The 10,623-nt window shown below is 35.0% G+C and overlaps 2 protein-coding genes across 4 annotated transcripts in view; one reads left to right on the top strand and one right to left on the bottom strand.

Moving 5' to 3' along the window:
* Window positions 1–2,799, bottom strand: part of tsku (tsukushi small leucine rich proteoglycan homolog (Xenopus laevis)) — an 8,711-nt gene extending 5,912 nt beyond the window's left edge. Inside the window, exon 1 of the mRNA XM_016519937.1 lies at window positions 2,548–2,799. Coding sequence (XP_016375423.1) covers window positions 2,548–2,598 — 51 coding nt within the window. The 5' untranslated portion in view covers window positions 2,599–2,799. The remainder of the gene's footprint in view (window positions 1–2,547) is intronic.
* A 3,340-nt stretch (window positions 2,800–6,139) lies between these two features.
* gucy2f (guanylate cyclase 2F, retinal) overlaps window positions 6,140–10,623 on the top strand; it is an 11,811-nt gene continuing 7,327 nt past the window's right edge. The window contains exons 1-5 of one of the 3 annotated variants that reach the window (XM_016519935.1): window positions 6,295–6,330; window positions 6,437–6,728; window positions 7,379–8,172; window positions 9,396–9,697; window positions 9,785–10,139. In XM_016519935.1, coding sequence (XP_016375421.1) covers window positions 7,428–8,172; window positions 9,396–9,697; window positions 9,785–10,139 — 1,402 coding nt within the window. In that variant the 5' untranslated portion in view covers window positions 6,295–6,330; window positions 6,437–6,728; window positions 7,379–7,427. Of the gene's footprint in view, window positions 6,729–7,378; window positions 8,173–9,395; window positions 9,698–9,784; window positions 10,140–10,623 lie in introns of all 3 variants that reach the window. The other 2 variants (XM_016519936.1, XM_016519934.1) reach the window with 2 other exon arrangements.

Genomic DNA, 10,623 nt, shown 5'->3' with positions numbered 1-10,623 from the left:
TTTTAAACAAGCCCCAAATCAAATAAATAAGTAGCACAAATAAAATAAATCTCTTCATATCAACAAAATAAGGCTTTGTCTGTGCTCTTTCCATTTAAAATTAGAGGCAACCACTGCATTTTAATCTTGATCCAAACAAAGATGCTGCATACATGCAACATGAGCAGTTTTTAATCTAAATTAGATTGTATAATTTCGAAATTTGAAGCAAAAACAGAATGGTTTGACTTCAGTTTTGTGAAACTATACATAAAAATATCTGCATGAAACAGAAACAGCAGACAAGCTGAATGAGATGCAGATTCACTCTCTGCCAGCAGGTGGCGCTTAAAGCGTTTCCGCTGTAAACAAAGAAGCGCTGCACATATGAACTAGATGCAAGATGAAAAGAAAAAATACCATCTAAACTTTTCTAAAGACAGTAAGTTCCCCTCAGACATACATTCATATAAACTCCTACCACCAATTGATTTGTTTAGCATCTCAACCGATTTGAATCGTCACATATTTGAATCGATTTTCAACCGGCTCGCGGTTAATCGTTACATCCCTAGTAAGCAAGTGATGCAATGACAAATTTCGATGAAGAAACAAACTCATCCACATCCTGGATGGCCTGAGGGTGAGTAAATGTTCAGCAAATGTTCATTTCAGGGTGAACTATTCCTTTAAGAGAAAGTCTCAGTCTGTTTATATTCTAACAGGGCCTTGCAAAAGCACAAAAAAATGATTTTCTGCCACATTTCTCCCCACCAATTAATTCTGTATTGCCAGATTTATTACTCATATGTTACAATAATTTTTAGAACATTCAAAAAGAATGGAATTTGGTGCCATGGAATTTTCTGTCAAGCTTGTGGTTGCATGTTTCTAAGTAACCCTACGTAGACATCTGCCCATGTGACAGGGTTATGAACTCTCCAGGTGTTGTGCACCTCCCACCATAAAATCCCTCCTTAAAATGCCTAAAGTCTAAGTGGAATGTATTTTAAGAGCAATCACTGTCAGTGGTTAACAGCTACATATTTAAACCATTTATCTTTCTCCTAAATGTGGGAAATTACCCTAACACCTTCCCTTTCAGTGAGTCTGAGAGACTCACCCGTGAGTCTGCGTGAAAACGGTCTAGTATTAGAATGCAGATCATTCTCAACTTACTTTATCCTTCTGCAGTTAACACAACCAAAAGAGAACTACAGTACAAGAGAACTAAAGTAAGTTCTAAACCAATTTAATTAGCAGACATCCTAATCCAATAAAGCTGAAATAATGCAGTACTTTAAGGGGGGTCTGATTTAATGGGAGTTTAACGTCTCAAACAGCTCACTTTTGAGTGCCAGGTACTTTTTGTGATGCCAACTTCACAGCAGCACGTAACTTTTGAATTACATGCTAGAGACATGCATCAAAGCACTCAACAAATGTTTATGGGAGTTGACTACAGTACAGCTGACATCATGCAGGTTGCCACCCATATCCTAAAAAGCTCACGCACAGCTTTATCTCATTCTTATGCAATAAAGCACTTGTGATCCTTAGAAGAAGAAAAAAAAGAGTTTAAAACAATACCAAGACAGGGATAGATTGTGGGTCATAAGTAAACTTTCATTTTACCATTATTGATGGGTTGCAATAGCACCCAACGAACAGGTCAAGAGACAATCAGTTTGACTGCTATTTTTTATTCCTTTTTTATTCAAGTCTACTGACAAATGGCACCATTTGGTGGGTGTCTAATGCATAAAACTTAATGCTTACGCTTCTTCCTCCAACAGGAAACAACTTTAATTACTCAATTGTGCCTTTCATTCAAGTGTGAAAAACAGCAATTTAAGCCCAATTGTCAAATAGAACCCAAAACAAAGATTAATTTATATATTAAAGATTAAATAAGGATTAATTAATAAAAATATTTTCTACATACGTATGACGCCATTATATATTCTTCTTCTTCTTTAATATGTTTTTAAGCCCAATTGTCAAATAGAACCCAAAACAAGATTGATTTATATATTAAAGATTAAATAAGGATTAATTAATAAGAATATTTTTTACATACGTATGACGCCATTATATATTCTTCTTCTTTAATAATATGTTCGACTTATTTTGTAAACAGCAGAAATAAAATAATTATTTCTTTAAAAATTGTGCAAAGCAATATTGGTTGATTTACAGTAATATCATTGTACCATCATGCTGTCTAGGTAGGCAGCTAACGTTAGGTAGGTTTTGAGAGACAGCCAAAATCTCTGCTTTGACGGTTTGATCCACATCTGTATTCAGCTAAAAATACAATCACAAAGGAACTCTGTAACAACTTAACAATGCTCAACAAACGAGTGACTTTCACGGCACCAGAATGTAAAAAAAAACATAACGTTACCATTGTGTCTTTATTTTTCATTACGCGAACTACTACTGGGACTGAAGCAATCAGCATACTTTTTATTTTGCCAAGTAAAACAGGCAATATAAACAAACGCCAACAGTAAGACACGTTTGTGAGATACAGGAGAAAACTTTTTTCTTTTTCGTCAAACTTACCATGTGCCGCGACTCGTCTGTCGGAGAGCTTTTACTTTTCCAGGCCAGCATCGGAAAAGACTTCAGTTTTAGAGATTGTCATATCCTGTGCTTTTTGTCGTGGGTCGAATGAGCACGTCTGCGGTATCGTCTTGGTTGTGACTTCGTCGATCTATCGGTTACAGACTGGCCACAGAAGATGAAGCGATAAAACGCCACCGCAAGCAGCACAGTCTCGTCTAGAGTTTCACTCACTGAAGAAGATAATCCGCGCCCACCAGCGTCTAGACGCGGCGAGCGTCAACAGTGCCCTCTAGCGGCTAACATTTAACACTACAGACCATTTAAATTCATGGGGGGGGGGAATTCTGAAAATTCTTAGGAAAATTCTGACCTTTTCCTAAGTGCATCCGAATATGTAAATGTTTTTATTTTTAAATTAAACAAATAAATAAACAATAGCTTTTATACTGTCGCTGTACTGAAGTCAAAATTTTTGTCTGAAAAATATTTCGTTTATAATAAAGGAAAGGCATGCCTAAGGACAAGTCTAGAGTGAGAAATAACTATGTGTGTAACCATAACAAATATTCTTGTTTTGACTGCTTGAACAGCCCTGTAGGGCCTTTACAGATGCACATTCACAAAGAAAGATGGTCATTTTTTTTTATTTATGCACCATGTTCTTGTAGTATTTGTGTATTTACAATATTTAGAAAAATCTATAATAAAAATAGCCTAATAATAAAAGAAAGTTTTGACGTGTGTCAGTGGGTTCTACTCTGAAAAGAAAGATTTCCAGTTCAAATCAATTTTATTTATATAGTGTTTCAAATTTTTTCACTGTTAAAAATGAAGGCTGCAAACAACAGAATAAATATAATCATGATTAATCTTGTACTTTCTCATCAGTCTTTAGAAACCGGAATAAAACAGTAATAATATATGGTCATTTTTTTTATTTATGCACCATGTTCTTGTAGTATTTGTGTATTTACAACATTTAGAAAAATCTATAATAAAAATAGCCTAATAATAAAAGAAAGTTTTGACGTGTGTCAGTGGGTTCTACTCTGAAAAGAAAGATTTCCAGTTCAAATCTTGAATTAACTTTAAAAGCCTTTAAATCTTCTCATATTTTCTATATGGGCTCCCTTTATGGGCCGCTGTATTATTTCACTGGAATCATATTTTGGGTTTTCAAAATGTGAGGTATCAAATTAATCACAACTACTTTATTAATATATTCATGTTAACATATAAACGCATGATAATCTTATTAATTCTACAATTTAATGTTGAAAGTCATATAACTTGAGCTTAAATTACATCTGTAATGGTAAACGTTTACAAAAATTAAGAAATAAAAAATCCCCAAAGATGCATGTAATATTATTTGTATTAATATTATTACTGGTTCATGGTTTTCAGATGGATTTAGGTCACAAAGAAAACCTTTGCTTGCGAAATTTGAGTTCTTAACAAAGCTTTTTATGTTTTTCTGCTCTATGCAGATTTTCATAACTTGAAGAAGTGAAACTAAAGAACAAAGAGAGTATAGGAAGAAAAAGAGGACGGTGATGATTATGCAGGAACTGGTTTATATATATTTTTTCTTTTAAATATAAACTTAAAACAACCTCTAATTTGTTCATTATGAATGAGTTTAGATGTTTAAAAGTGCAGATTTTTTTATCCACTAGATGGCAGTACAATAAAACAAAAACAATTGTCTTCAAGAAGCCCACATTTCAATGAAGAGAGCAAAACAGTCATTTTATATTCACAAATATTATTAATTGTAACACAAACATTAGAAAGTATATGAAGTGCATCTACAGCAATGGCTAACTAATAATATCTATACAGATGTCAATTCAAACCCTGTAAATGTTTCAAAGATGAAAACACTTGGTTTGTTTCCTTTAGAAATGGTTATTGAGTACTACAGAGTGCTGTAATATTACTTGTAAGTGCTTTGGATGCTGTCTGCTGAGTTTGCATCCCCTGTTTCTGGTTGTAGGGCAGAGGTGTCAAGGTGTAACATTTAAGAAGCTCAGAGGCTTATTGGATATGGGTCAGCACATCTCTCTCACCCTCCTCCCGCTCTCTCACTCTCACTGCACATATCACCAGAAAATCTCTACAGTAACCTGAAGGCAAATGTACACGGGCCTGCACCCATGCCCAGCTGCATTAAGCTCCTCAAGCACATCAGAAATCCCAAAAGTCATGTGATCCATCAGAAAGTCAAGATTTATGCAACCATCTAAAGTTTTAATAGCCAGCAAATGGGATGCAATGCAAATGTGAATCAAACAGTAAAACTGTTTGAGCAAAAGAAAAATGATATTTATCATTACCTGGGCTCGTATTTCTCTGTAAACCATAAACATTGTGCTAATAGTCCAAATTAGCTCAGAGAGACATCAGACAAGCTCTCAAAACACAAGGTTTAACTGACACAGGCAAATGTAAGAGAACTCTAGGGATCGTCCAAGGGAGCGCCCTTCGTTAACTTTAATTATACCCAATACACCTTGTGCAAATTCAATTGAAGTGGGCCTATCACAGCTACACCAAACAAATGCCTAATTACACTGCATAAAGGCTCATGCACAAAGGGGTCTCCATGGCGAGGTGGAAATAAGCTGCTGAGACCTTGCTCGACCTTAAATAAGAACCTGAAGATGAGAGCTCAAAAACATAAAGCATAAAAATAATAGTAAAATGTAGGGTATTTTCTTTCATTTTTGAATTAAACGTCATTTTGATATTTTTGTGGAGGTTTTAATTGACTGGAGACTGTAATTCTTGAAATATATGATATGTTGGCATAAGTAGCTTGGTTTGTATATGTGTGTGTGTGTGTGTGTGTGTATATAGATAGATAGATAGATGTGTATATATATACATATATATGATATTTTATTTTTTATTCAAATAAATTATTTAACTCTATTGAAATGAGTTCATATTAATTTCTGAATACATACAAATAATCTTTAAAAACATGTTTGAAGATGTATATGAAAACGTATTTTACTTATGCAAATAATTAATTAAACAAACAAACAAACAAACAATCAAGAGATCTCTCAACAACACTGTGTCAAGTTGTGTGTGTGTACACAGTATATATATATATATAAACTTTGTTCAGGTCAAAAAAGTAACCCTATTTATTATTTGACTGAGTTTGTGTTAAACACTTTCAAAAATCCAAACAAACAAAAACAATACAATACGCATTTCTAAGTGCTTTACACTAAATTTCTCTATTTTATCTCCTAGAACATAAAATTAAATATAAATGAATATAAAATATAATAAAAAAAACAGTTCATTTAATGGTGAAAATTAATTACTGTATGGCATTATCTGATTGGTTCATTGCATTTAATTACTCTTCTTGGCCCATCAAGATGTCTTCCTAATGTGCAATTTACGCTTGTGATGACTGTACACCATAACGCGCATTAACATTATTTTATATTTCCTTCGTTTGTCTAAAAAGTAACTAGTTGCTTTCACTGCTAGCTCAGTCAGTAAAGGTGGGTCTGAAGCGTTAACGTATGTCTGCAATCCTCTTATTTTGTCCCTGACCAAGTATGGATTACATTCATCCGCGGGTCACTTTCAAAGGACTTTCATTGAATTGAGAAACATCTAGGCCTCTAGATAATTTCGAGTGGATATATTTAAAACGCAAATCGCTTTTTTATTTGATTTGATTATAACGATGCATTTAATTATTTTCAAGCTCGTCAAGGATTTCAGAAAGTGCGATGTAAAGGAAATTAGGTAAAAAATTTAACCCATATTGACAACACTATCGAGTAGCTGTACTGCAATATTCATAACAGTGAAGCTGGAAAATGTTACTGAACGTTAGGTGTGAATTGTGAAGGTGCAAAAGGGCACCTGGATTGATGACTGCAGGCATTAAGTAGCTCTCCAGGGTGCTGAAGTTGAATCTCTCAACGCCACTGACGAGCCTCATCAAACTCTTGTTTGTGAGCTGAGATCTTCTCAACATTTGTTTATGCCCACGGCGCGACTGATGCTGGAAAACCGTCGTGAAAGATGACCGTCTAACCATATGAAGGATATAAATCTACGTTATTAAAGAAAACACTGGAGGAAAGAGGTAAAACTTTGTGGAGATGTTTTCATGCATCAAGAGGCCCATATAAATAATGGTAAGTTCAGTTTCTCAATTGCATTTTATGTAGCAATGTGTTCCAGATTGTTTACTAGCATAAATATAAGTGCAGAAAAATTTGCAGTTATTTATTTATTTATTCCCTTTTTGCATTTGTAATGCATCAAAAAATTTGGTAGTGAAACAATTGTCACTCAGTAAATTTCACAAATAATTACGAAGAAATGACAAGTAGCACATTGAATTAAACATGAAATTTAAATGTAGAAAGACTAAAGTATTATTTTCTTGCAAAATCACTCCAATAACACTCCAATATTTTATTTTCAACTTGAAAAAATCATTCAGTTAATAATATGATAATACTGTGTATGAAATGTTTTAATTATTAGCTCAAAATAAATATTTTCCCCTTGTCACAAAAATTTAATGTAATTTCTACATCCACTGTGTCTAATCTTTTAGATAGAATCGTATAGTCGAGTTTCAACTCTAATAAAATTTCAAATGAACTGCAGATTGTCAATTTCGAACTACTTTGATCAACTTTGGTGAGATGAAATGATTACACTGTACATAAAATATGCAACCTAGCTGTGTATATAACAGATAATCCTATATTATTGAATATTTGGCCTTGAAAACTGATAAACAGGTGCCATGACTTCAGTTCATGCTGTTTTCTAGGTGTCTCTTTGCAACATCCATCTCTCATAACGGCTTCTGACGGAGGACAATGCAACATATTCACCTCCCATTCGGAGGTGATTTAAGGGAGTTATCCAGTTACCCCTGCTGCCCTGTCCTCCGGAGCAGACACAGCCTCTCTACGCTCCCATTTTACAGCATTACACTATGGATTATTCTTGGTGTTTTGACGTTTCCATGCTGTGTCAAATGCCTGATTTTCAAAGTAGGCGTCCTGGGGCCTTGGAACTGTGACCCTTATTATGCGAAATCACTTCCTGCCATTGCGTCCAGACTGGCTGTTGGCCGCATAAACGAGGATTTTAGTTTAGACCTGGGCTGTACGATGGACTTCGTCATCCTTCAAGAGGCTTGCGAGACATCCAAAGCCTTGACCTCATTTGTACAGTATGAGAACGCGGTTGATGCGTTTGTAGGCCTTACAAATCCAGGATACTGCAATGCTGCGGCGCTCATGGGCAAGAATTGGGACAAGTCTATGTTTTCATGGGCGTGCATTAACTATGAGTTAGACCGGGTCCAGGGCTACCCAACATTTGCTCGAACTTTACCATCCCCGACACGGGTGCTCTTCAGTGTACTTAGGTTTTTCAGCTTGGCTAACATAGCCATCGTGTCTTCTAATGAGGATATATGGATCGACACCGCTGCCAAATTGGCTAGTGCTCTCAGAAACCAGGGGCTTCCTGTTGGCATCGTTGTGTCCATGGGGAATAATGACACCATGCTGGAGAACACATTGCTGAGCATACGAAACGCAGGGGAGATCAAAGGTAAAGTGTTTTGGACACATCGATTTGCAGTATCTGCATAAACATTCCTTTTATGTTTAGAGGCATTAAGAGATTTTTGCTCCAGTAAATATTTCTCAGTATTTTTTAAGGTCAGTTTCTGTACAGATTTTTTTAAGATGACAATTTTAACCAGTAAAACAAAAGGTATCATACAGTATAAATCATAAACAATTGTTTTACTTTTAACCAATAAATATTAATAAATTAGATATATTTAACAATTAAAACGTATGATAACTTTCCTTTCACTTTAAAATTATAATTCTATTATTTATAATTATACAGTATATAATGAATTAATTTATAATTAAATTATTTTTTATAATTTATATATTATAATTACACGTTACTATATATATTCTACTATATTTAAATATTATAATAAAAGTTATTATAATAAACACTAATATAGTTACAGTTCTTTTCAAATGATTATATACTTTGAATGTTTGTCAATGTGTTTTTCTCAGTATTTCTGAAAGTTAGACCTTGAAGGCTTTTTAAGATTACTCTACAAAACAATTTAACAGGAGACAGAAAAAATGTAAAAGGCAACATATCAAAGCACAAGCCATTGTTTTAACCAATTAATATAATGATTAATAAATTGGATACATTTAAAATGTAAGAAACATGACAACTCTCCCTCGTCAACCTTTAATTATATATATATATATGTGTGTATATATACTTAATATATTATACAATATTTAGAATTATTATCATACTAATATATTTATACTTTTTTAAAGAGAGAGAAAATTTAAAACCAACATACAAAAACCACTGCTATAAAAAAAAAAGCAGGCATAATTGGACTCAAAATCCTGTAATAGATCATATATATATTATGATTAAACAGATGGCAGCTGAAAGTTTGCTTTATCTCTCATCACTTCACTTTCTTTTGCTACAATGGTCAAAAGGAGGTTTATCTTTAACAAACTATACCAAAAAAAAAAAAAAAACTGTGAGTAAATGCATGCACTACATTTGTTGCTCAATTAAAGATATTTATGTGAAACTAAGGTTTCTAAAATGTTAAACAACGTTTGTTCAAAGGTTTATTCAATTCATTCAACTGTCACACACATTTCTAATCATGGTCCTTTTTAAAAATGCATTTTTGCATTTAGGTACAAAATACAGTATCTTTTCTAAATTATGATTCAACACAAATGAATTGATTTTTCATGTTTCAGTCATCATTATGTGCATGCACTCAGCGCTCATTGGAGGAGAGCAACAAACGTCATTCCTGATCAAGGCCTATGACATGGGATTGACGAGGGGTCAGTATGTGTTTATACCATACGACACCCTCCTGTACAGCCTGCCCTACACCAACACCACCTACTTCCCACTGCAAAACAACACCAAACTGCGCAAAGCCTACGACGCTGTACTCACCATCACCGTAGAGTCAGACCTGATGTCATTCAACGAAGCGTACAACATGGCCAAACGATTCGGAGAACTGATGCTGTCACAAGAGCCAGAGCAGGTGTGCACGGTGCACTTTGAAACATTTATGAGTCTTATTTGTACACGTGCATAAAACATTACATTAAAACGTTCTGCTACATTTCAGGTCTCTCCGCTCTTTGGTACAATCTACAACAGTTTGTACCTCCTTGCCAAGTCCATGCACAACGCCAGAAGAGCTGGTAAGTGGTTCTCCGGGTCCAACCTGGCCTCCTTCACGAGGAACATCACATTTTCAGGGTTCAACCAGAACATCCGCATGGACGCCCAAGGGAACGGGCAGACCGACTACGTGATCTTAGACACTGATGGCTGGGGATCTGAACTGTATCGTTGCTTTTATGTGAACCTGACTTTAGATAAGGTGCTGTTCGCCGGCACGTACATTCATTTCCCTGCAGCTTCACCTCCACCTTCAGACTCCAGCTGCTGGTTTGACCCCAATGCCATCTGCGCAGGAGGTACAACAAACCCACACAAAATCATGCTCAATGAGAAACAGATATTTGACTTTTAATGGTTTTATTTTTTCAGCTTAAAGGTGCTGTATGTAGGATTGACAACTAGTGGTTGAACTAGGTATTGCAGTCCAAATTCAAAATATCGGAGAGGGTTTTTTTCACCCGGCCCCTCCTTCTCAGACTTGACGCAGACACCAACAGGAACGAGCGCACTTCATGATGAATGAAATGAAATACGCTGTATTTTGTAACGGGCAACCAGGCTGCCGAAATACAATTGGGTAAACTGGCAGTGGGCGGGTTTCACAAACCAAAACAAAGACCTACATTCTGGCCTGGAACGCACATTTTCAAAGGAGAATAACTGACTGTAGCATTGTTTTTAAGTATGTTAACTTAGCATGTTTTTTTAAATATCTGCAAACATATTATGGTATTTTTATGCTTTAGTAGAGTCAAAAACTTACATACAGCACCTTTAAAT

Source organism: Sinocyclocheilus rhinocerous, unplaced genomic scaffold, assembly GCF_001515625.1.
Source record: "Sinocyclocheilus rhinocerous isolate Xijiao unplaced genomic scaffold, SAMN03320098_v1.1 scaffold1561, whole genome shotgun sequence".
NCBI classification, from domain to species: domain Eukaryota; kingdom Metazoa; phylum Chordata; class Actinopteri; order Cypriniformes; family Cyprinidae; genus Sinocyclocheilus; species Sinocyclocheilus rhinocerous.
Note: the sequence above shows the minus strand (reverse complement) of the source record. Positions and strands in the feature narration are given on the sequence as shown.